The sequence below is a fragment of the Seriola aureovittata genome, chromosome 9 (assembly GCF_021018895.1).
Source record: "Seriola aureovittata isolate HTS-2021-v1 ecotype China chromosome 9, ASM2101889v1, whole genome shotgun sequence".
Classification (NCBI taxonomy): Eukaryota; Metazoa; Chordata; class Actinopteri; order Carangiformes; family Carangidae; genus Seriola; species Seriola aureovittata.
The window spans coordinates 4,475,439-4,502,488 of record NC_079372.1 but is presented as its reverse complement, the minus strand read 5'-3'; the positions used below and the strand labels follow the sequence as shown (position 1 = coordinate 4,502,488).

The window sequence follows — 27,050 nt, the reverse complement described above, 5'->3', positions numbered from 1 at the left end:
ACATTTTTATGATATTTTTATGATCTTAATTTGCAATATAATGTTAATTTAAAAACCATGGAGGGACAATGGGATTTAGTTAAGAGCTGAGTCATTACTGCTCAGCATGCTATTAGCTACCAAATATACTCAATTTTTATTTATTTATGTTTTTTGTTTTTTTTAACAAAAATCAGACATGCTGTAGAAACCTAAAAGCTAAAATTAAATGGGAAGCAATGCATAACACAAAAGCATCTGCTGGTATTTTTAACCAACTACTGCCATCTTAGGGAAGAATAACAACATTGCAACAGGAAATAGCTGTGAACCCTCAGTTTACATGTCCAGAAGATGCTACAAATCTCTATGCTACAGTATGTGGAGTTCTTTAGTTAACAAGTTAAAACATGGACGTTTGAAAGAGACACCAAAACACATTCATTTGCAAATAATCTGTAATTTACTGAGGAAACATTTGGTACATGAGGAGCCTGCATTCAACGTACAGTTACGTGTTACACTTTTCAACAACACATCCTTTATTATACAGAGATGCTTTGTAATATAAAACACCAAGGTAAATACAGTATGCAGTAATGCATTACAATAAAACAGGTTTTCCTATTAGTACTTAGTATGATATATATATACATTTACCGAAAAGAAAATTACATTTTAACATCTATCTTTTAGTTTTTAATGGCTAAAATGAAGCCAAAATTATTTATTTTTCCCACAAATAAAAAGCCAAAGTGTGGCTTCACAAATGTTAACAGGTCAATGGCATTTATAGAGCACTGTAGTCCAACTGGTAAAATCTGGGATTAACACTGCCAGAGTGAGTGATTAAGTTCACAAAGAGGGAAGTCGAGCTGCACACTGCTGGTTTATGTCACCTCTAATCAAAACATGTAAAAAAGACAATAGCAGATACTTTTTGGAGTTGACAAAGGTCGTCATGGAGAACAAAAACAATATGAAAGACACATTAAGCTGCAGTAGGAATACAATCAGAAACATTAAAGATATTCAATATACATTCACCTAATTTAACACAACTTCTTTCTTAAAATATTTATACATGCATTACTGATTCATATGACCAATTCCTTAAAAAAATGAAATGTTGGGATGAAAGTGTTTTGGAGTTTGCTGAGCTGCATTTGATGCTAATTTTTCTTCAGTGGTCGACTAACAAAGAAAAGAACACAGCTATAGCTGCTAAATAACATCTTAAAAAAAATACTTAATTTTGCACAGTATTTATCAAAACTAGGTGTACATTTACAAATAGAGACAATCACAGGAAGTTTGTTTTTTCAATATTAAGTACCAGTGCAGCAACTTTCTCTTGACTCAAAACTGCAAAATACAGATTTTACCAAAACAAAACAATGTTTTTTTCAGATTTACTCAAAAAATCTCATTATTCACACAGCAAGAAAATGAAAATAAAATCTTGAGTGAAAAAGGCTGATCTGGTATATGCCAAAAACGTTTTTCTAACTTTGTTTCGGCTTCTAGGCTGAAACTGAATCAGGGTTTTGGCTTGTAACTCGGCTCTTTGCAGCAGCAAAAACATCTTCATCCACTGATATTTCAAAGCACTCCAAGATCCTGTGACTCTCATTTGTCTACTGACTACTTTGAGCTGTGACTCAGCCTCGTCCATGGTATACATTTATACACGGCCAATAAAGGTCACTGATCTTTTTTTTTTTTTATCACAACAAGGAAAATAGTTTTAGTCTTTAATGAGAAATGAGGATTTATTTTTGCTGGCTTACACACCCAGGGGGCCAAGGTAAAGCCAAGGATTAGTCCATCACTATACAGGTCCAGTCCTAGGACCTAGTCTACTTTTTGATAACAAACCTGCTTTTCTAAACTCCAGGCTACCCATACAAAATGGAGGCACCATAAGGAAAATTATATAAAGTAGGAAGTTTCCAACGACAGAGCACAGAAAATAGTGCTGTGGCTTTAAGGTGCTTATGTTGACACACACAGAAGTCTCTAAAAGGCCTCTAAAGCAAGGCAAAAACTTAGACGTCAGGTCACATTATTTGTCTGAGACGTCATCTTTTTCGTCATGTAGTGGACAGAGGGGGTACTGTTGCATAAAGCTGTGCTGCAGGAGGTCCCAGGTTTTTAGGTCCTCCTCTGTGAAGGTGAGACCCTTTAAAATACTGTTTTCAAGCTGCTCTATATATTCCTCCCTCAGGTCATTAAAGGGGCTAGATGAATTGCAGGAATCGTTAATGGGGCTGTTTTGAAATAATGCCATGCTGTTGCCCTGATCTTTTTCACATCCATTGTGCTGACTCATGTTATTGTCATTTGACATTATGTCATCATCCTGATTGATTCCATGTCCACTGTCCTGATCCATGCTATCATCATTTGACAGTGTGTTGTTCTCAACATTTCCATGTTGACCATGTTGACTACTGTAATTTTCACTCAATGCTGTCTTGCTGATTATTTTGCCATTAGTATGAAAATGCCTTTTCCTGGTCCTGACAGGCTGCAAGCAAGCCTTTGTGTTGGTCAGGATCTCCACTGGAGCAAAGTTGCTCTGGGTGAGTTGACTGAATGGCACTGACTCTGCCATCACCATATCTTCAGAGACTGTCTGGACGATGTTGAGGCTCCACATGTCTCCAGCCCCTCTTATGTTTTTGTTAGGGGTGAGTTTCTTGCTCATATCGATAAGGACACAATCAGAGTCCCTTTCACTACCTTCTGTGTCCATCTCTTCATCAGAAGCATCTTGTTCCTGGCATTCTGCTCCCCAGACATCTTCACATGACCTCCTGGACGCACTCACAGGAGACTCAAATATCACCCCTTTGGGAGGAAGAGGTCTGCAGTGTCTACGGCGAAGGCTGGTGCATGCTGATGAGCTGAGCTGGTTCTCAGGCTGTCTCAACATGTGTTGTCGTACTGACTCAGGCACCAGGATTTCATGGCGCTTTTTGCTGGGCAGTAAGGCAGAAAGACTTCCAGGTACACACTTTCCTACAATGGGTATAAGGCAGGTAGGTTTAAGCGCAGAGACAAAATCCTCCAGTTCTTGGTATGAGGAGTGGTCGGAATAGGGCACCACATGGACATTGGGGTGGAAGGATACCAGGGGCCTGCTTGTGGGCAAGATGGCCAAAGTGGGTTGTTCTTTGTTCCACCGGTGAAAAGTGGCAGAACAGATCTCTGACTGGTCCACGGCTCGGATACGACCGGCTCCCGGGTCAGTGGTGAAAACGTCAGGCAGTTCCAGAACCTTTAGGGTCTCCATCCTCTGAAAGCTCACCTCAATCCAGGTTTTAAACTCCATCGCCAGCTCCAACAGCAGGGACTCCTTTCCCAGTGAATACAGACCTGTAAGACACCACAAAGTCAGCTAAATAATGATGGTTCATTTAATAACATACATATATTTATATATTTTTTTTTGTTAAATCTGACAAACAATAAACACTATTTAAATTTTACAAGGCTTTAATTATTTTCAATTTAATTTAATTTTTTTTTTTTTTTTTTTTAAAGTCAGCTCTCCATATGGACCAACTTACTGTAATTGTTGGTAAAGTCAATCTACATGTGCTAGTGACTGACAACAGAAAGCTGTGTCAAACGAGAGGTCAATACAAAATTACCTATGACAACATTGTGGTTTGGGTGGCTGCGGATGATCTCTTTGATTTGTTGAGTGGCTCGCTGTCTGGAGGGGAGGGTGCGGTTGGGGTCACAGTTGGTGTTGTCTAGGTACAGCACATCTATAGCGGTGTTTGTCCTCAGGCACGGCTCACGCAGCATTGAGGGAGTATATCTGAAGTCACCTGAAATGAAGAGGGTGTTAATGCTGACTTAATTCCTGCAATAGTGAACTATGCACATTTCCATCATACTACACCAAAGAAAAGGAAAGAAAGAAAAAACAACAAGACATAACTTGACAAATATTCCCTACATCCTATTAGTAGCAGATAAACTGTTCAGACACTGACCTGTGTACAGTATAGAGCCAAAGTAGCCTTCGAAAAGAAACATGACAGCCCCTGGACAGTGGTTGGCGTCTATTAGGGTAACCGTCAGCGTCTCCTTGCCGATGTCATCCAGTGGCAGCAGGTGTGGCTCAGCCAGCTCCAATGGATGGACCCACTTTTCTTTCACCTGAGCAGAAATAGAAATGATCAGCGAAAAAGTAACTCACTGAGTGCAAAAAAAAGATTAACACACTAGTGACCACTGTAAACCTTCTTCCTTATGCAAAATAATCCAGTTTAACATAGTCATAGACAGCATTATGTACATGACATACAGACATATTCTGTGCCTCCTTATTCTAATTTCTGAGATAAGTGACAAATTAAAGGAATACCTTGAATATTTTCATACAAGCATAAAAGGTGACTAAATGGTTTGATGAGGATGAAAATGATGTCTCCAGTCCCTAGATCTCATGTCAACACCTCTGGAAGATTTTCGACTAATGTGTTAGTGATCTCCACCACCAATCTCCACCTCTTTGTGGCCCCACATTTTACTACGATACTTCATATTGTTTTTTCTCTCTGTTTGTAATCCATCTTTATATTACATAAAATTAAGGAATATTCAAAACTAAAATGCCTTTTGAATGGCTGCAAAAAGTAAGTCAAATGTGCATAACTTCCCATTTCCCTTTCATTTATCCAGGAGATGCTTGTTACTTCAGTTTGTAGTAGTGTGTGTCACGTTCTGGGTTTAGAAAATAATTCAGTGAATGCTGATCTAATTTTCTCACCTAAGATACTGGTGTGGCTTTGCATAGCCATAAAGGGGTTGTAACAAAAATAATGTAAATATTTCTTTTAACACTGTAAACAGATATTAATAAAACTTAAAACAAAGCTGGGTGTGCAAAAACGAAAGAAATAATTGTTCGTTAAGCACAGGTGCTTCAGTACACTGAATGAACTGTACTGGATGAGGCAGGGAAGTAACGTGAAATCTCAACTCTGATGCATTGTGATTTGACTTATATTTTCACCCCCGCCCCGCCCCTCACCTGCAGTTTGAGTTTGAGCAGTGTGGCAGTGGCGGGTGAGCAGTAGATGGCCCGGTCGCTCCAGGTGGAGGTCAAACCCACCGTGTGGTCGCTGTGCATGTGGGACAAGAAAAACAGACGGGTGCCAGGACATTTCCGCACCTGCCAGAAGTCTACGGCCAGCGGGGTGTGCGGGATAACATTCCCATTGACGTACATGGTCTGTGATTTCACTGGATGTCCAGCCCTCAGCGATGTGAAAGTTGGGCCGATGACTGGCTGTAACGGTAAGTTATTTACTTAACTGCTACTCATTTATGTTAGTTGGCCGCAACAGACCAACTGAAGAAACAGCTGTGGAAGTGAGTTGTAAAATTAAGGTTGTTTCCGTGCACATGCTACAGTGCAATTATTGGTCTAGTGTCAGTGGAAACTTTACGCAGCGTTGGCAGTAAAGAAAAAGAAGACAACCCACTGGAAGCTAACTTTGGCTAACCTTACAGGGAACTCCGACGTTGCTACACACGATGTAGCTAGTTAGCTTTAACCGGCTCAAAACTCTTTGTTGCTTCCTGACACCATTATTTTGTAATTTGAAAATCTTCTCTTTAACCTCGGCACTACACACAGCTTGCCAGTCGTTACAGTTTCGCAGTTACAACGCTAATAACAACACACACACCCCGCCATTTCTGTTTTCAATTTGTCACTCAACGCCTCTTCCGGTTTTTCTTCTTGCTTGGGTTCGCTCTGCAGCGCGTGTCATGGTTGTTGCGTCATGCTGCCACCTGGAGGTCGCATCATGTGATTACGACGATATGAACGTAAAAGTAAAAAAAAATGGATGAAAAGTTTTCTCACTAAAATAAACTTAGTGAAACTTACTATTTATAATTTATAAGAACAAATTATAAGTTCAGTTAAATTTTTGATGTGTTGTAGCAAGTCAAATATGAGATTTACTTACTGGGATACTAAGTCATACATATTAAATATTAAGTCAGAAAAAAAAGGATTTCGGATTGAAATGGGCTTTCATAGATTTAAAACCTTGCTTTAATTTAGTTTTTGAATGCCTAAGGGGCTTTGAAGACAACGAACCCACCAATACCCTTGCAGCCAACAATAAATTAAATGCTGCATGAATGGAAACAAAATAAAACACAAGCACCCATCAATCCTTGGATACTGAACTGAGAAACTCCCAAGTAAAATTTATTAGGAAAAAGGTAAGAGTGGATATTACTTGAACTTTTAAAATATTTCCTGACATCATTTTCTCTAAGATTCATTGCCAGTAGTCAAAGTAATCCTGTTATAAGGATTACAGCATATTTCTCTGGTTCTTCTGGTCCTAATTCAGAGTTTGATATCTTAGTTTACCTTGTAACTGTTTTTCATTCCCTTTCTTAAGATATAAAAAGCCAAATGACAGAATCAGGAATTCACAATATCACCAACACACACTCTTTCTGATTGACTTTTGATCCACACAAAGTTTGTTGAATAAGAAATGTACTAGATATAGGCGACAGTACAGTACAGCACCTCCCTGAAACTGACTGAAATGTTCAATGCTCTCCAGAAGATGGAGCTAAGAGAGAGGAAACAGTTGCGTTATGCCAATTGGATCTTTGAGACAAAGAGAATGAGTCTGTGGGACGTTTGTTTGTAAGATGCCCATATTTATGAGAGATGGATAGAGAAGATGATTTGTCCAACAAATTTAGGAAAATGCACTTATTTCATATTTCGATTTGAGACTGTAAATTTGAAAAACAAAAAGACTTTGAATTGTAAAGCAGCACATTATGATTTTTCCCCCAGGGTGACATAAAACACTAAAACAAAACCAAACCAACAACAAAAAAAATGTCTTGATTATTTCTCACATACTTGTATGTATGGAATCTTATATTTCTTCTACTAGCAGAAATAAACAAGAAACGGTACAGTGTTTATCTGATTGTGATATTGGATGATGGATGGATTCCTCTCGGAAAGCTTGGCTGACTCATCTGTCATGATGCTGTAAAGAAAATCCCATCCAACTCTTGAATATATGAATATTTGTAAATTGTTTAAATTTTATTTTAAGCTGTGCGTTTATGTTTGACGGGTGTGTGTGTGTGTGTGTGTGTGTGTGTGTGTGTGTGTGTGTGTGTGTGTGGGGGGGTGTATTAAATGGGGTCGTTGCTATGGTGACAGCGACCCATTGTGGCCCCCGTTCCCCTCCCCCTCTCCCTATGTTTGCACACTGCTCACTTTTCAGGATTATACCTGGGATTGCTGCACATTCCTCTCTTATCACGCAGCGTGCGTCCTCTCTTCATACCCAGAAGCACATTAATAGTACTCTGCTTTACAGTTAATTATCTACCCAACACACACACACACACACGCACACACACACCCTATGGAAACCTTATGCAGGATGAAATACATTGTGCTGGTGATTAACTGAACAGGAGTGGGTCGAGCTCAGTCATGGAAATCAGCGGAGCCCCTGTTACTATTCACATCTTATGCTTTTTGATAAGTCACACAGCTGGGTGCCCCTAAGATTATTTCACAGCGTGGGGTAACTTCATGCAGTCAAGAGACAAGTTGGCAGATAATTAATTACAATTTTGCTCCGAGTGTATGATTTTTAGAGTAATGTCGCATATCCCCTTAGTATTTTAAAATGATTTCTCTTTGTGCTTCATTCTTTTCTTTTAATTTTTGGATCCTACTTTTACCTGTACAAATTTAACTTTTTGGCATATGAATCGTGAACACAGTCATATCTGGCATATGCAGTAAAAAATACACACAGTGCATTGAGAAAGTATTCAGACTCTCACATTTTGTTATGTCGAAGACTTATGCTATACAATAAATTTTATCCCTCATCAATCTACAATCAATAATCCATAATGAAAAAGTGAAAACTGAATAAAATTTTTTGCACATTCATTAAAAAGGAAAAACTGACATATCACATTGACATAAGTATTGAGACCCTTATATGACACTTGAAATTTAGCACGGGTGCTTCCCATTTCTCTTGATCATGTTTCTACACCTTGATTGGAGTCCACCTGTGGTCAATTCAGCTGATTGGACACGGTTTGAAAAGGTGCACACCTGTCTATGTAACGGTCTCACAGATGACAATGCAGATCAGAGCAAAAACGAGGCAGTGAGACTGAAGGAGCAGCCTGAAGAGCTCAGAGATAAGGATAAAAACAGCAGCTCTGTTTACATGCGTCAAGCCAAAGGTTGCTGAGGTCAGGAGGATGAGCTGTCTTTTCTGTCATGTTCTGGTGCAGAGGAAAACAAAAGCGCTGTCGGACAGCAGCAGTGATGCTTGGAAAGCAGATGGCTGCACAGTCTGTGATCTGCCACTGTTGTTGTTTTTGTTGTTGTTGTTGTTACACTTTTGCTGGCCCCAGCTCCAGCACGCCACTGTGACTTTTTCTATATATTTTCATCAGTGCTATAGAAAACTAACTAAATAACTGGACATTAGCATTGAGGGTATAAAATGCCTTGCTCTCAAAATCCCTTAAAATCCAAAAATTGTCTGCCACACAGGCTTCACTGGTATGTGTGGCATATATCAAGCCCTCATGAATAATGAGCAGTCTCCATTGCCTCCATTCATCTGAATCAACATATTTGTACAGTCAGAGGTGGCGGCTTTATTTCTTTTACACACACAAACACCCTGCAGGGATGATACACACATTCCTACCAAGATATTTATGGACATGTGTGAGAAGCTGAAGATGTCCCTCGGGGGGCTAAGAGCAAGTTGTCGGCTAAAACGGGGAGCTAGTGAGAACGCACATTTTTCATTTTGGCATGCGCTCTCACTTATTTCACCTGTCTCTCTCTGTTCATCCCTCTGTCACTCTCCCTCCGCTCTGCACTGATGTGTCTTTGTGTCTTTGTTTCGTTCTCTTGACTTTATCCGTTTCCACTCTGTCATCCCCAATAGGGTTTTCATGATCGCTCTTTCTCTGCTCTTGCTGTGTGTGATTTTGACACAAAGACTCACACATTACCGCAGCACAGCAGCATGATCACCGCCCAACCCTCTGCACAGCCAGCCTTGGTGACCACCCTCTGTCCCACACTGCTGTAACACCTAGTGTCAGAGGTGGAGGAGCTGCTATTTGTAGCCCAGGCTTCAGTAATGACGCGCCCCACTACTGTACAGTATGCTGTGGGTTATGAGAGCCAGTTGATTTCCCCTACTCATCAGATTCGATTAGCTCAGTTCATTAGTCTTTCAGCAGCGTGGCACGCATCATCCTGCAGAAGCTCCCCCACGGACCAGGGAAGGGTGCAGTTTTAAGAGCTGCATTATGCATAGCAATGTGCTCAAAGCTTGCTGTCACGGCAACGCTGCACACTGAGAGAAAGATGACTCTAATTGTCTTCCTGGAGGGCTCCAAGTCTTTTTGAATTTCTCTTGGTAGGACGCAGGCGTGGGGAAAGTCATAGCCGACAGGGACTGAAAGCTAACATAGACGGTGCCGTCTTAACAAGCATTATAAGAGCTGAATAAGGCTGGAGACAGTCATTAAATTCACCGTGTCTGTGGGCGGAAGCACAAACCTATCGGTCTTCAATCACTGTAACCTGTGTTCCTGAAGGAGAGAGAATAGCAGTATGATTTAACAATATGAAAATTGCACAAGCTGGAATGCTTTCATGCTTTATTGATATTCACTGGCGCTTGTCTGCTCTTATATGTTAAGAAAGAAAAATGCAGGAAACGTTGCACACTGTCCCTACATGCACTGGTCTAGAGTGCTTGAAGGTTGGGAGTGTGAAAAGGTGATTCAAGCAATGTTCCCCACACTGCAAATAAGTTCTTGTGCGGTATTGAATTTGTGTAATGTTGTGTGTAATAGTCCATTTCTCAGGCATAACTAATATTGCTGCCCCGAGCAATAGATAAAAGCCTTTGTGCAAAAAAGCTGACAGATTTTTATTTATTTATTTATTTATTTTACCGACAGCTCTTCTTGTTGTCCCTCACATGACTAGACCTGACAACTCACTGACAGCACCTAACAACAAGAACATTCAGCTGTGTATCATTTATTTTTCCACATGAGCAGAGAAGAATGAGATCATCCATTGAACAGATTTATATACCTTGCCTCAGTCTGTGCATGTAACCTATTTTGCATGGCTGCTGCGATGACAGATTTTCAATCGCTTTCATGTCAGTTTTCTTGACTCTCTGCCATTACTCTTCTCATGTAGATCAGGACACGATTTTTTTCACAGAAGTTGTGTGGCGTTCAGATTAAAATGCCCCGCCCCCCGGTGGAAACAAAGAAGAAGAAAAGGGATTTGAGCACTAAGAGGCTTTTTTTTTTTTTTTTAAGAGACTCCTTTCTCTCTACAACAGAGAACTAATATTGTAGGTGCATTACTGAAATGGCCCAGAGATTGGATGATGGTTGGAAAAAAAAAAGAAAATCTGCAGCAAAAAGCATCATTCACTTGGAGGAGAAGCTCGCCTGTTTAGTTGTGAATAATGGGGTCTCAAATAGTTTCAAGTCTGCTGGCTTCAGGCTCGAGTGAAAGCACAGAAAAGGTGAGCATGGTGCAGAAAAAGGCTGTATTAAGGCAAAGCTCGAATCCACTGCGTTTGTGATGAGTCTTCATGTGAGCTGGTTACAGAAAGTCAGAGAAAATCAATGTCTACAGGAAGTCGACAGACCACTAATTTATATGATTCCACTTTGTCAGATGTGACCACCATGAATTTTGCTTTTGCTCTTAACAGCCGTCACAGATCTGAAGAGGTGCTTATTCGTGCCAACGGTACCCAGTACACTAAACCGTAATAAAAGACATGATAAATAATTGATCATAAAGGCCCCAATGAAACTGTACGCACAGGGCTGCAATATGCTTTAGTGTATCAATGTGCATGGCAAAAATATGTGTGTGCTCATGATTTAGCAAAGTGCTCCATGTGCATAATGCATGTATGGAACAGTATCGCAAAGAGCTGCCCCCCCCATTTCACACATTCACTGTAATATTGCCCAATGGGAGTAGGTGTGAGAAATGTTGTTTTTGTAAGTGATGTGGAGGAAAGGTATGTTTCGTTGGTTAGTTGCTGACAGCATCCTTGAAGGGGTTGGCACTGAGTATCTGCAGAAAAAAAATGGGGGCAACCTTGTTTAGGCCTGTTACAGTCTACAGCTGGTAAAGCAGACGAATGTCAGAACAACACTTCGCCCCGCTGCTAATGAGGCAACAGGGCACACACACAAACACACACAGTGGGCCTGAAGCCCAGTGTGAGTGTATTAAGTTGACGAGAGTTTTCCCTATGAGCGTTGCCTCCAGTTTATTAATAGGGCAAAAACAGCAGGTTGGTGAAAATACAGGTATGAGCGTGTCACTCTGTGCAAGGCTGTGGATAACAACTCCTCATTAGCTGCCTCATTATAAACACACACCTTTCTGCCGGATACCCCCATGTACCTGCAAAGACAGATTGATTCACAGTAAATTAAACGGTAACTGTATTCTCATGGGACTGCAACACAATCAATACACTGTCTGTGCAATGTGAATTTACTGTATAAAAGCAGGTACAAGATGATATTATGTCATATATAGTGAAAGAAAGAACATTTTACGGTAACAATGAGCAGTGAAGCCACAGGATGATGGATTTGTCACCAGGCCTTTTAGGCTCTGATGATTCACAGCCTTTTATTTCTAATGTCCTGCCACAGTAGAGATCTACGTGACCCTTGTCTGGGGAGTCTACAGTCACTTAAAAGGAGCTTTAAGTCAGTAAATATCAAATATGAGATCAGTGCCACTCACTTTGATAGCAGTTTAACTTTTATCTCCTGCAGGATTAGCTGAGTATATTTGCACGGACATACAGAAAGAGAACAAGTGAGCAAGTCAGCTCTGGATTAAATGACAGGAGGTTTCATGTACTGTGTCTCAGTTGGACAATGGATTTGAACATGGAAGTTAAACTGTGTCTTCAAAGTATGAATGTTGACAGTTGTCACCACATTAGTGCTGCAGTTCTCTCAGCTTCTTAGAGGATAAGTGGCTGGTTTGTGGGTGATATGAGATGGCTGAGGGCAAACTGAAATGAGCAGGGTTTATACTTCTGGATTTCCCCTTAGTTGGCTTCCTGGCTAACCTACTTTTTGTTATGCTTTCGTTATCATTTACAAAATTGTGGATTCACACAGTGCAGTAGAAGATGGTTGAAATTATTTATGCAGCTCCAGTTGGGCTGACATAAAAGATACTTTTTATGGCATCTCTCCCTGTTTTATTTCCCAGGATGCTTCTGTTCTTGCCCTCCTTTTTTCTCAGAACTGTGTGTTGTCTTTTCCAAATGCAACCTTTTTCATCTGGTTTCACACTTTTCTGGGTTCTTAAACCACAGTTTTCTTCTTAATATTCGCACATATTGATATAGACAATGAATCTTAATTTCACTGTGATATCAATGGCATCAATTGATGAGATAAAAGCACAAGCAACGCATTATATTGTATACTGTGTGTTACCAACATGCTCAAGCAGAGTTTGACATGGTGGGATTGAGAAAAACTCACAACACATAAAAATGTTATTTTCTGTGCATCTACAGGACTTTGATTAGTAAATCAGAACTGCATGAATATATAATTTTTTGTTCTGAGGGTTACATTTTAGCATGATATATTCACCTTCATATTTAATTATCTGTTGAAATTTCTTTGATTTCTTCTGTAAAATCTGCTGAGAATGACGTTTAAACTCATACTGAAGTGCCCATAGTTCGCATAGTGCCCAAAATTTGCATAGATTCAAAGAGAGCCAGATGTGCACGCATGGGAAAAAAAAGGAAAATGCTCAGGTAAACATCCCAGAGTGCTTCCACCACGGAGAGGGGAGTGAATGTAAAATGCTCTTTTATCTCATCTCGCTGCCTCTTCCTGTGCCCCAGCCAGATGCCAATATTTAATGCTCGTGGATGGCCTGTTCAGCATCAGTTGCAGCCAGTGTAAACCGAGGTGAATCAGTGCACATGTTACAGCTTCTCAAAGGCGGCTGATACAACAGTTTTAAAGGTTGTGCAGGGAGGACTATGTCAGAAGTACTGGACAGCTTCATGTACATGAGTGCAGTGGTCATGTCAAACCTGAAGCTACGGACTCAGATATAAACTGAGTGACCAGTTTATTAGGTGCATGTGTGTAATAAATGCAATACATCCTGTGATTGTGGAGTTTATAATGTTCAGACTTTGTTAACACGGTGTGTAGCGACATGATGATTCACCTCTATGGTGATATTTAAAGCTGCAGTTAGTGGTGCTGTTGTGCTCAACTGCACTGTATTGAAAGGTGTTTTCAATTAATTAACATTTTATTGAGACTGACCAATGCCACATACCACAGCATTTATAGATCGCAACGCCCGTCTACTGCTCCGTCCACCTCGTCCACCCCTATGTATAAACATTACACGTCTTTGAATATAACGCGGTTCAATACAACACCACAACACCAAATGACTGCAGAGGTAAGTCAACTCCTTTTGGACAAAGTTTTTATTGCAGGGTTATTGCATCATATTGCATTACACTGTGTATCTAATTAGCTGGTATGTCAGTCTATGTAATTCAGATGAACTGAAATGACCAACATGACTCAGCCATGAAGCAAATTGCTCTGCCCTGAATGAATAATACGACTGCAGACGTTCCCTCTGCGGTCTAAATGCACTGCGCTGTACATTTATTCAGAGGAGTGATTTCCAATAATGGGCCCGAACAGCAAGCCTTCATTTGTCCTCATTATCTCTTGTCTGGTATAACAGACTTCAAAGACTCGACTACAATTTAAAAAATCCACTGAGGCACTGCAGCATTCAGCTGTGTGATAACATGACATCAGGCCACGCAGGTTGAATAGAAGGTGAAGGCTAATAGAAGGCTCTCTGTCAGGGTTTAGATAAAGTGAAATCAAAGGCTTACAAGAACTCAAGTCATTAAGTTTAACTTAGAAATACTGATTCTAGAATGACATAATAGACACATAAAATGAAGAACCAGGACAATATATAGATGAAATGATTATAGATAAATATATAGAAACTACCGCAAAAGCTGACGAGGAAAAGAGGCTTATTCAATACTCCCTTTAATATGAAGTAAGGAAGCGACACAGCAAAATCCTATGGGAAAAGGGCCCATAGCGTTATGCAATCAAAAATAAATTAATTACCATTATGAATAAAAGTCTAATGTTCACTCTCCTTTTAACTCTGCCTTACTATCCACCAAGTATTTGGCTCTGTACTTGATAAATACGCTGCTGTGTTCACCAGCTAGTTGCTAACGGTGTCTGTCTTCCACTGTGTGCTGAGCAGTTAGTGGACAGTCTATTTTTAGAGCATTTATTCCCTAAAAACAGCTGCTTGTTGTGGCTGACACAACACTATGATGTTCACAGGGAGAGCGAACCAAAACAGTAAAGTTACATGAAAACAATGAGCTGAAAGACGCAGTGAAGCTCCACAGGACTGGAGGAAAGTATACAGAGTGTGTACTTTTTTCCTTATTCAGCAGACCATGCAGGACATCCCTAGTTTCTGGTCAGAAATGCATTAAGTTGTGTTATGAAACACTGCTCTCGCCTTATGTTAACGCTGCTCAGGCACAGTAGCATCTTGAATGTAGTGTACACAGTAGGAGGCACTTAAGTCGTTGCAGCTTGCAGCACAAGGAGGAAAGGCAGATTTCCATACTCTCCTCCACTGAGATCGAAAAGATTTGGATCCACATACATCTTTCTCCATCTGTTGTGTCAGCTGACCCTTTAGATAAACACTCTCTGTCAGTTTGATGGTCTTTTAAGTTTCATCTTATGTACAGGGAGTGAAATATTAATACCTTCAGCAGCCCCCAGAGAGTCGAGGTCTTACACAGGGCTCAAAGTGTTAACAAAAGATGTTTGCTATTCACTGGGGACTGCAGCAAAGAGCAGTTACATTACAGAAATAGCAGCCAGAGCGCTTTGGAGCTGACTTCATTGGAGCTAGCGGAGCATTTGCTCTTGAGTTTTTAAAGTGCTATTCCCAAATTGACAGGTTATGAGAAATGAATTTGCTGCTTTGATTTCTGCTGCTGTCAAATATGAATCCTTCTCAGGAGCGATGACAGGAGAAGTAGGACACGCAGCTCATTTGCCAGACCAAAGTGCTCAGTGTCAGAGAAAGAAACAGCTCGGTTCTGAATGAACAGTTTTCCTATTGTAGATGCTGAGCCAGAGAGACAAAGTCAAACTACCAGAGATAAAGATTCTCCAAGCCGATTCTCTTTTCCAGTATGCAGCGTTTTTCAAACAGTGAAATAAGCAGACAATCTCGATGTGCTGCCAGTGCATCTGTGTTAGCTTGCGTCTATCTCATTGTCAGCAGACAGCAGTGTTCTCATTACCATTTTATGAGGCCCAGTTTGGGGGGGGGGGGGGGGGGGGGGGGTAGTGTTTGGCAGAGTGCTATAAGAACTCCATTGGAGTGAATTAACTTAAAACAGGATTCAGACATTTGCCCTAGATATTTTTAGTATCTTCTCAGGCTGAGGCTGCAGGGGCTGAATGTCCAGAGCTCAGACAGTAAAAGGCGAAATCTGTACTGGGACCTTTCCTGCAGAGCTGATAACAGCTCGGGACCAAGAAGTTGGAGCCTGCAGATTATTTGACTTTTACTTTATTGCGCTTCTCCTCACAGGTACTGAGCTAAAACCTCAGAATCTACTTTCTCGACGTATGGTTTGCTAATCTGCAGACAATCATCAAGACAAATGCAGTAGGAAAAATCAATGCAAGTTTGAAACTGAAGCCCATTTCAAATGCAGGAGCCCAATATTTCTCCCTTGTTAAAATTAAATTAGTAGAAGGAACAATACTTCTTAATAAGACAACTAACAAGTCCTGGTGTGCTGCGATGCTGCAGGACATTATAATCTCGCTCAGTATGGCTTGTAGGGTAGAGGCTATATTATCATGTTGTTTACTTGGATGAATTACCCTCCCCACTGAGACAACTCATACCAGTGATATTCTCCACAAATCAGCAGCAGCTCTCGGTGTATCTCACTGGGAGGTGTGCTCTTTCACCTCGCAGGAAAAGATAAGCCCACTGAACGGAGAGGGAGAGACCATTACTGCTGGAAAGCTCAGCACCTCAGCACTTTTAAAGGGCTGTTAAACTTAGTTCCCTGTCCAACAACTTCAGTGGATTGATTGACATTCACTGAGCCAGACAGACAGAGAGGTTGAGAGCTGTGTGCAGACATGAGTAATAGAAAATGAGCTTTTTAGAAAGTGACGTGCGAAGCTGTGCGGAGGTAACCTTTTTCAAATATGACCAGATATTTTTTTTTTGTCAAGTGTTGAGCTTGTGGAGCAGCAGTCCCCTCAGATCTTCACCAACATGACCTCTTTCAGACAAATTGTCCCCCCCTGTCATATTTTCTTCTTTAAGATAGTTCATTGAGCTGCATCTGGAAAGAGTGAGCAGCAACTTCCAAGGAGGATACAGTAAAATAAACTCCCACATTCCCATATCTACCCTCACACCATTTGACTCATTAAGGAGTGCTTGCGCAATTAATATCGGAGAATAGTGAGCCCACAAGGGAGGACTGCAGTGTTACTCAGTCTGCCTTTGCTTTTAATGTTTTCCTTAAGGCCAGTTTTGCTCGTTGTGAGTACGAGCTCGAGGCGAGGAGTGAGATAGAAGAAACACTTGTGTCTGCAGAAAACAGAGAATGTTTTTTTCATTCCTTTTTGGTTTCCTTTCCTACCTATTAATTTCTTTTCTTTCCCCCAACATTAATTCACAGTTATTTTACCTCTGCAGTTGATAGTTTCTCTAACGTGGGCCAGAGTTGGTCGCTGCACTCCAGCCTCTCTATAACCTTGAACATCCTTTTCATTTTGGTGCATTAGATTCTTAGGCTGAACGTTGACCTGCCAGCTATTGATTGCAGCAATGAGAGATGCAATCCAATATTCAACATCCTCCTTCTGTCATGCCAGGCTGGCATGTTGACAGTAGACTATTTTGAGAACAGCATGAGTGGTCTTTCATTATTCATGTGGTCAAGAGCACTCACTGTATGTATGCATTTTATGTATGTCGATGTTTCATGTTTGTAGCTGTGCAGCATGTGTAGGATTTTGTAACGATAGTTATTATTGTATAAGGAAAAGAAAAAATATTTGACCTAAGCTAATCTTGCTTTCGCTTGCCATGTCACTGACTGTGTGTGCTCCTCCTGCAGTAAATGTTCTATACAGCACAGTAACTTTCAAGCACAGGAACTACTCAAAGCTTCCTCTGCAGCTGCTGGTGGCCTCATCCATCAGCTCAAAACCTGCAAAGGTGAAAGGAGCTGCAGAATGAGGCAGTGACATACCATCAGCCCTGATATGTCAAGAGAGGTGTGTTTACTTTGCAACACAAAGTTCCTCCAGGTTAGCGAGACAAGCGCTCCTCACAGCGAGCCAAGCGACTCTCTCTGTTAGTGATGGGGCCGAGACAGGAGACCCTTTCGGTGGAATACTGCTGTTCATTATACCTGCCACCACATCGTTGTCGACAATGTTAGAGGTGACATGACATGATAGGCAAATGTTGGCAAGAAGGAAACGCACACGCACAAACATTCACATAGAATATTATAGTGCACAAAATAATGTGGCGATTTGAAATGGAAAAACCTCCAAAGACATGGGGAGTTAATTCCACTATCACCATTAAAGTGGCATTTCTATGATGGCATGTCAACGTTGAGCTGTCACATTCAGGGTTTGGCTAAGTGTCATCCCTGATTGTATTCTGATTGAAATGGCACTTAGCCTCCTGTTGAGAGCACCCCAGAGTTTAACATTACAGCCCTCTTCTAATTGACAATGCCCTCGTGTCGGCGTGAGTGTAATGCTTACACTGCGTGGCAGCAGCTGGTGAAATACAAAACACAGGGTTACAGGAGTGTAAAAATGTGTTGTCCGTGGGTGGATGGTGTGGGAGGCTGTACTGTATGTAGTATTAGTGCAGAAATCAAAAGATAGAGAGCTAAAAAAAAGTGGAGATGTGACGCAGAAGTAAAAAATCATAGAGCTGGACAGGCGAATCGAGAAAAGAAATGATATGGGGCATGGGAAAGACAGCAGAGGGAAAAAGAAGAACCAAGGTTAAGAAAGAAAGAGGATGGGGAATGTAATAGTGTGATGGTAAGAAAAATCCCCACCATGCTAAAATTTAAATTCAACTGGCTGGCTGTCAGCGCAGGGCTGCCACAACTGGAAGGCAGGCGTGACCTGTGATTGGTCTCGCTGGGAGCGAGGGGCTGAGATTCAGGCTGTATGGTCAAGGCCGTGAAATGCCTCGGAAAAAGACAGATACTCTGCTCGAGCAGAACTCGTCTTGTCAGAAACAGAGTGATAGAGAAAGATAGAGTGAGTGGATATAGAGGGAGAGAAGGATGAAATATTCATTCCAAACTCACCTCTCCACTGAGATACAGAGCTTCGTTTTTTAAAAGAGCCTCTCTCTCTCTCTCTCTCTCTCTCTCTCTCCCCGTCCCTCCCACTTTCTCCATCTCTCTGCGTTGCTTAAAAAGTTTTCCATTAGGAGAACTTGTTCATTCAGTTGTCCAGGTCATCCATAATTTAGCAGGTTTGTCCCGTGGAGTTGCTTACTTTAGAGCGTCTGTGTGCTCTTTTTCAGTCTCTTTGTTGAAAGAACAACCAGGAGTGGGCCTGGCGAGCGCTGCTGATTTTATTTGTAGATCAGGTTTTGCTTCAAATGCTCTCAGGGTGAAGTATCTAATTAAGTCAATTTGACCTTTGGGTATCGAAGTCAAACCTCTGTGTTGGACTGAGGAGCCTAACAGAGATAGAATAAGACGTCTCCTAGAAAGATATGAAATGGAAATCAAACAATAATTTATGACTAATGTGCTTAATTAGGTATGGATTATCAAATGATGAAAAATGCAGGTGAAAAACCGACAACAAACTAATCCTATTTCACCCTTGATTTTCATGGATCGGTGCAGGTTAACAGACCTGGATTCACAGCTGTGCTCACAACCACAGATTAACAAGGGTTAATTACTGCTCAACTTTGGTCTAAAAGGCTGAACGCAGCTTGTTTTATACAGAATGAGCTGACATCCACCCCTTTTGTCATTAATTAATTCTGCTCTGACACATATTAGCTTTTTCTAATCTGATATACAATATCATTTGTCACTGCCTTCTATCACTGTTACTAATGAGTTCTTCTGATCTGACACCGCCACTGTCAGGGTTGAGGTTTTGGTTTAGTTTAAGCACAAAACAACTTAGTTAGAGTTGGTCATGATTAACACCATTTTGCAGTGGCATGTTAGATAAATAGATAAATAGCGTTAGATGGGTTTTATATGAATAGCAACAACCCTGTATTGATCCGTCAACAATAATCTGATGGATGTGGAGTTAAACCTCAGTATCTCATGTCACTGGGTCTGTTTGTGAAAGGTTATGTTCTGTAATGTTGGTTAGTAATCAGTATGCACACAAGCAAGATCCTGATGTCCTGCCCTTGGGTAAGGACTTGGACACCTCAGTAGATCCTTTAAAGAAAATTGATAGAAGACCTTGACCTTGACATGCATTATTCATGTGCATTTACAATTAGCACTTCTAAAACTATATACAGTCACAACCCGAGAACACAGATTTGAATATAGCATGTCATTACAGCAAACACATGAAAGTAGCTTGAGAGAATAAGATATTAAAACATTTGGTCACTTGTCGTGGATTTCAACAAGTCTGTATTACAGGATGATAAAGCTGAGACAGTTTATGTTGACTTGAGCACATGACGAGTATCTCAGCAGATACCTTAACACTGGGATTATCCGGATCCCAGCATCATCGTGTGTGTGTGTGTGTGTGTGTGTGTGTGTGTGTGTGTGTGTGTGTGTGTGTGTGTGTGTGTGTGCGCGCACACGCTTGTGTGCCTTAATCTGTGCCCTCATTTGTCAGTAAACCATACAACATGAATCCAGCCGAGACAATCTCATTCCTCCTCACAAGTCACTGCTCAGTGTGCTATGACACAGAGATTTTTTATGATTAATAATAACGAAATATATGGAGGCAATATATTACAGACTGTGTGATGGTTCATATGCTTCCCATGAGATGAATGGGCATCTATAAAACAGAGATCATCTTTATTTTTCTCCGTTTGGCAGAAATATGGCTCCGAAATACCTGAAAAACACACCGAACAAAGGAATAAAGATGATCATCATGACTCAACAAAGTACATTCAACTCAACTAATGCAAGTTAACAAGACCAGAAGTTAAAGCTCCACTGGTGGCTCCTACAGGCTGAGGTATTTATTACACTATGAATTAAAAAATGTCATATTGAATGATTGAATAGAAGTGGAACAATAAGTGTTAATAAAATTATGATTATAATAAAAAAAACAATAATAAAACTTTATTAATATAAATCAACATTACAAAGTGCTTTACACAGGGAAACTATGGTGGACCTGACAGGCAAGTGATTTTTTTTTTTTTAAATCTGTGAAAACAGGTGAATTTTTTCCCATGCTCATTTTTCAAAGTTTGTTTTTTTTTCGTCTGTGAAAACAGGTGTGTTTTTGTTACTCATTTCAGCCACAAGAGGCTGAAATGCACAACTACCCTAGTCTATATCGGACTGAAAGCATTCAAGCCTAAACACATGGTGCATATAATGTGTGTTAGTAAGTTCTGTAACATTACTGTTCTGTTCCTTCTTTAGTTAGAAATCGTAGGCTATATATACAATATTTTGGAAATTTTGGCCAGAAAGTGGTCCTGGAGGAAAGTTTAGGGGGTCACAATAACATTCATTCCCTTGGTCTGTGAATATCTCTACTGAATTTAATGATACAACTCAGATACACAGAATGATCAGAATAGTAAAAACCCCAGTATTCTGTAATGCTATCTACAGTATATGAACACCTCTCTGACATACCATGAAGAACAAAAAAGAACATGAATATTATCATACAGCCATTTTCCATAATATATTATTGCAGCCTTATGCTTAAGTGCATGGTAGGACATGATTTAAGTTCTGTGGAAGTCATCATGTGAACTAACATAATCCTTCCGTTTTTAATTGGTGACCTTTACATTAGCATTTTGTGATCTTAACGCTTCAGTGACTGTCTTGTTCATAGACATGTTCCAGCCTCATTCCTATTGAGAAAATTCATGTTTTTAAAATGTGAATTAATCTGTGTCAATGTTCACGCAATCCCCAGAAACACATTTCTGATGGAGTAATTCAAGTCAGCCCAACAAGACAGAAACAAGGGAGTGTAAAGAAATGAGAAAAACGGAATAACGGCTTGTGTCATGAATATTAATGTCGCTCCACATGACATGGACATCATTTGCAGGAATACTGCCCATGCCCTCCTGAACCAAGAATGTATACCACCCTATGCAAATGGAAATGTATTTATGAAATATTAATCTCTTCAAATTTTCAATGTGTGTGCACTCTCTTAACCTGCTTTCATAGCATACACCTCTGCAGCACATTTATCACATCATATAGGTGCCTATAGGGACTGAAGACACAGGACAGTGTCAAAATGTAACCTTATTAGTCCACTTTTGATATCTGGCCTTGTGGGTTTAGGGTCTCATTTAGGGATCTTTCAGCGGCTGCGATACAACTATCTGCAAACTGCACTCTGTGCGATGGGTCCAGAAAGAAACCAGTGACCTTCTCATTATGAAAGCAGCAATAAATCTCAGGAAGATACAGTGAAAGTTGCTATCCATGGAAAAAAATATCATACTTTTATTTCATCTCACATTGACTCTTCTTTATTCTGATCTCAGTGAAAAAGCTTTACAGTAGATAGTTACTTAGCAGTTCATAATGGAGCCAGGCTCAAACTGATCAAGTTACTAGTAATGACTTCAGGATTTTAATAACATTATAGCAAAGGAAAAAAGGCTTTTACTGCTTTACGGAACAAAGATATAATTTGACACACACACACGTTATCTTATCTATAAATCTTATATAAATTTAATGAGATAGGGACATTTCTTCCAAGGCATTCATCACCCTGATCCCAGGTACAATTAATGTGTGTCAACCTATAGTCTGTGATTGTGGGAGTCAGTTTAAGCCAGCCTTTATGTTGATGAAAATACTCTTGCAGTTGATATTTTTTTTGCCCAAAGTGGTACTGCACAGATGAACTAATGTATAGAAGGTATTTTACATTGGCACCTCTTTTACGTGACATTTTATTCACAGTCGAGGTGGTCTAAAGACATATATTAAGATAAGCAGACATTGAAATAAGTATTTTGTAAAGGTGTTTTTCAGCACTGCTGTGGCCAGAGAATATAACATTTCTCCCTGTTTAATAATTTGAAATATCACATAAGGTAGCACAAAGCCTTAGGTTGCAGTTGCAGCTGCAGCGTGCGTGTGTTCAGTTGTGTCACACACAATCAATTCTTGTACATGAATATGTTAATAGAGGAGGAAGATGCCACTGGCTGTTTCACAGTTTTGTAACACCTCAGCTTTAGGAACAATGAGTCAGTCAGCAGTTTGTCCGCTGCCAACACTGACAGTGATCGGTTTGGAGGCAAGGAGTGTCCTTAATGCATTCCAGCGGCTGTTTGTGGTGACTGATAAACTCTTTACCTCTCCATCTCTGTGTAATGAAGCATGAGCACTACAATAGCCACCGGAAAAGCAGCTGTCGATTGAAGGAAATGCCAATGTTTTTCTTCTCAGGAACAGTCATTTTGGCCGAATCCTGACACATTATACTCTTACCTTCCTTTTCCCACAGCTTCACATTGACTGAAAAATTATTTTTTCTCTTTTGTTTTTCTTTTCTTTTCTTTCTTTTTTTCCCAGAAGGCAGTCGTCCTTATATGACCCCTATGACCTGGCATTTTATTCCTACACCCATGGTCCATCTGGTTCTTAATGGGCCCATACACACCTGCAAATAGGTCTTGATCCCTGAGGACCACCTCTCCTTTTCACTTTATTTATTTTCACAAGCGTTATTCAGCCGCTCCACTGCTGTGTGAACAGGCTTGGATTGCCCGTGTGTAAAACATTTAAGTTGTTTGCAGCCCTGGTCCAGCTGGGTTAAAAGGATTTGGGGCAACTGAGGGGAAAAAATGCTAACTGGGCGGTTTTTGCAAAAGCAGTCTCATCTGTCTTTCTAGGTGTTTACCTCCCCTGGCCCTTTCCATGGAAAACAAAAACACTCAACTCGACGTCACTGCAATTAATAAGAACTTGGTGCCAATGTCTGTATGAGTGGTTGAATCACTAAACACTGCAAATGTTTTCTCCACTGAAAATTTGAAAAAGCATTAGTTCCCACACTGATAGCTGTTGCCATAGAAACAAACATGAATTCCCATACGGAGGGTAGTAGATGATGGAGGATGCATACATCAGTGCGTAAGAAATGCATTTCACCCCGGACAAAGCATTTAATCAAGAGCTTTTGCATCGCTGTCACATGCACTGTAATGCACTGCAGTAATCAGAGAGAATTTCTTATGAACATGCAAAGCCATGAAGCAATATGCATATAGAAATAGTGCATGCAAAAAGAACAACGCATACTGTATGTATATTGTACCCTCTGAGCGAGGAACCGAGTCACATCAATCTATCCTGGTGTCATGTGTGTTGGTAAATATTCACGGTTGGTGATAGACTTAGGAGGGAAGTAATATCTCATAGAACTGCCGATGAGAACCTTCCAATTTGTGCACAAATTATCACAAATCAATATCAATCAAGATCAGTCAAAAGTATGGATGTATGGATGGAAGGATGGATGGATGTGTGAAATATTGCTGGATGGCTGGATTGATTGATGAAAGATGGATAGATGGATAAAAAGATAACTTGCAGGATAGAGGGAAGGAGGATGGATGAATGGATGGAGAATTGATTCATAAATGCAGGATAGATAAATATATCAATCCCAGGACGGATGGGCGGATGGATGTAACGTCAATGAAATGAGTTAAAGTAGGTTCAAGGATGACAAACTACATGATTGTTTACATCCTAATCATCCAGAACTGCACGCTGGTCTCTTACATTAAAACTCAGTGTCCTCAATTAAACTGTCCTGTGATTTAAAAGCTCCTGAAAACCTGCTTACATTAAATCAGTCAAAGAAAAACCCGGTGAAGTCTATTTCAGTTTAAAGATGCAGGGCACAGTGCACTACACTGATGATTGCCTTGATAATTTAATCATGGCAGTTCAAATGACAGACTAAAACAGTGCCTGTAATCACTCTCTGCTGAATATTAATAATGCGTCTTCATATTTCTCTGGGTTTTTATTCCCTTCCACGGTGACAGAAGCGCTCATATTGATGAAGTCTTTATTGTGTGCCGCTTTCCAGCATCCACACAAAAGCAAGAATTAATGCATTTCTCATTGCTCTAATTATTTCCTATGGCTTAGAACACACACAATTCTCCAAAATGGTGCTTTATGATTCCTGATCCACCAATAATTTCCTTCATTTGCAATACTGCACTTCAGTTGAAATGGCAAGTGGCCACAGAGTGCACGGATTTATCTCATTAATAAACTATCACGCCGCCTCTCAGACCTCAGATGGCTTGAAAGGCAAAAGGCAAATGGGCCCCTTTAAAATGAATTTCTAGTTTCTCTTTCAGGGAGTGTGAAGAGGGGGAATATGCTGTAAAATATGCCTGGGAAGAAAAGTCTCTGCCTTCTTTCTGACTCAAGCGGTTGTTTGTTTTCAAGTATTACAGATAGTAATATTTATTTTCCTGAGGCAGTCCAATTTTAATAGAGAGGCCAAAGAGAGCACTGGTTTCTGGAGAGCCTACATGTAAACTGTATCTGCCAAGCTGAGGTAAACTTCTGGAAATCATTTAGTGTGACCAACAGGCAATCAGACCATGCAGCTATTTTTATTTTTTCTATCTGGATAATAGGAGCAGTAAAACAAGACAAGGCGAGTGCTTTTTGCATGAAACACTGTGTTATTCATAGAAATTTGTCAGTGCTGAAGGCTGTGAGAAGATGCTGTCTTGCCCACAGTGTTTACACCGTGCGCTGGATATTTCAAAAGCTTCAGAGGACCCATATAACATTTACATTTCCACCTTTCCGCATTTTATTTGGGGGATTCTTAGGACTGAGAGATGGTTGAAGAGGGAAAATGCTGCAGTGAGCGTTGCAGACTGGCATGCAATGTGAATGTAGCACACATGCACTGACACACACGTATCCTGCCTCATGTTCTCTGTGGGAGGAGCAGATGTTGGCCTTGAGGTTGGTCCTCTATACATCAACAAATCCCCAAGGGCTGCTGGTGGTGGGCTTTGTTATATGAGACCACACATCATACACAGCTGTGTGACAGCTACAGTAAAGAAACAACCCCGTAGGTCGTGTGTGGAAGCAGGTCATTGGGACGCATTGTTACATTTTATTGTTAGACAATTAATAATGACAGGAGCAAAGGAGGAAGTCAGGTGATGTAGTATGTAGAGCGACAAAGTCCATGTTAGGAGGAGGGTGGAGGTGGGTGGATGGCTTGGCAAAACACAGGACTTTCACACAGGAGGCCACACTTTGTTTCCCATGTGAAACTGATAGTCATTGTTGTTTCTTTTAACCATGACTGTCCCACAACCTTAACTGTATGTTTTTTTTTATTGTTACCATGATGATGAGGGTTCTCTAACATTAAGGAAGTACTTATTTTAACCCCTGGGTACTGAGGACTTGTTGAGTAAAAAACAATTACAGAGCACGTATGTCCCTTCAACACACACAATAATGCAGGTTTGTGTTGGATTCCTATTCATATTATCGAGAGTAGACCAAATATTAGAAAACTTGTCTGAGTATAAACCCATACATTTTAATCAGAGACTTTAATCAACATCCTCTAAATCAATTTCAAACCAAAAAATGAACGTCATTTTATTTATTTATTTTATTACATTTGTTTTAATTTTATTAAGGTATGATGCAGGAATACTTAATACCAACAAGTCCTGTCAATGACAGTATAAGCTGTTGGTCCGTGTCCTCCAGAGTGAAACGTGAAAGTGAATGTTGTTTAGGTTTAGGCAGAAAACAAGGGTTAGGGTTGGGGAAAGATTGTGGTTTTGGTTAAAATAACTAACTGGTCATTATGGTTACAACAATAACCATACAGAGCCGCCACCCCATAGAAAAGGCAGATGATATTAGCAAAATATTAGCAAACCAAGGAAAAATTCAACCAAAAAATAACGTAAGCCAAAAACACTACAGCCTCACAGCAAGCTGCCATCTACTCTCATCCCTATTGTCCCTATTGAAATCATACAAAGTGGACTGACGCTTCCAACAAATAACAAACCTGTAAACAAAGATGAACCACATCTCACAACCAATGTACTGAATAATTAAAACATTTGACTGAAGAACTGATGATATAACATCTAACCCTAACCCATAAAACAGCCTATTGAAAGGGGAATGAAGCAGCCTTTTCACAGTTAGGGAACAGTTATGGTTAAAACAAACCAATTCCAACCATTGACGGAAAACATTTCATATTTCCTACGACCACCACGACAGCATTGTCACTTGAACGTAACCATTTGTAATTTTTTGTTCGTTTGCTGTAATGACGTGATGTGCTAATCTTTCTTGGGAGGACAGTCTGAACTGGAAACTTGAACAAGTGTATGTTTACTTGCGTCTCTTCCATGAAGCCGTGGAAGAATAATCCTAACATTCCTATAATCCGCATAGCTGCTACTTGACAGGATTGTTATTCAGGCCATGGGTCACCAAATCAATGGGTTTCAATAGGTTTTTGCACTAATAATGTACATTGCATGGAAAATTTGACGGAGGGTCACAGGC

General features: G+C 40.3%; 1 protein-coding gene and 1 long non-coding RNA gene across 2 annotated transcripts; one reads left to right on the top strand and one right to left on the bottom strand.

The window, feature by feature from the left end:
- Nucleotides 1-419: 419 nt before the first annotated feature.
- Nucleotides 420-5,713, bottom strand: dclre1b (DNA cross-link repair 1B). Its single transcript, XM_056384987.1, has 4 exons — nucleotides 5,033-5,713; nucleotides 3,990-4,155; nucleotides 3,639-3,821; nucleotides 420-3,360 (listed from the first exon to the last, which is right to left on the bottom strand). The coding sequence occupies exons 1-4, from the start codon at nucleotides 5,228-5,230 to the stop codon at nucleotides 2,045-2,047; spliced, it is 1,863 nt and encodes a 620-aa protein (XP_056240962.1). The 5' UTR covers nucleotides 5,231-5,713; the 3' UTR covers nucleotides 420-2,044.
- Nucleotides 5,160-21,905, top strand: LOC130174785 (uncharacterized). Its single transcript, XR_008828632.1, has 3 exons — nucleotides 5,160-5,298; nucleotides 20,316-20,460; nucleotides 21,391-21,905. It is a non-coding gene; the product is annotated as an uncharacterized LOC130174785 (long non-coding RNA).
- The last annotated feature ends 5,145 nt before the right edge of the window (nucleotides 21,906-27,050 follow it).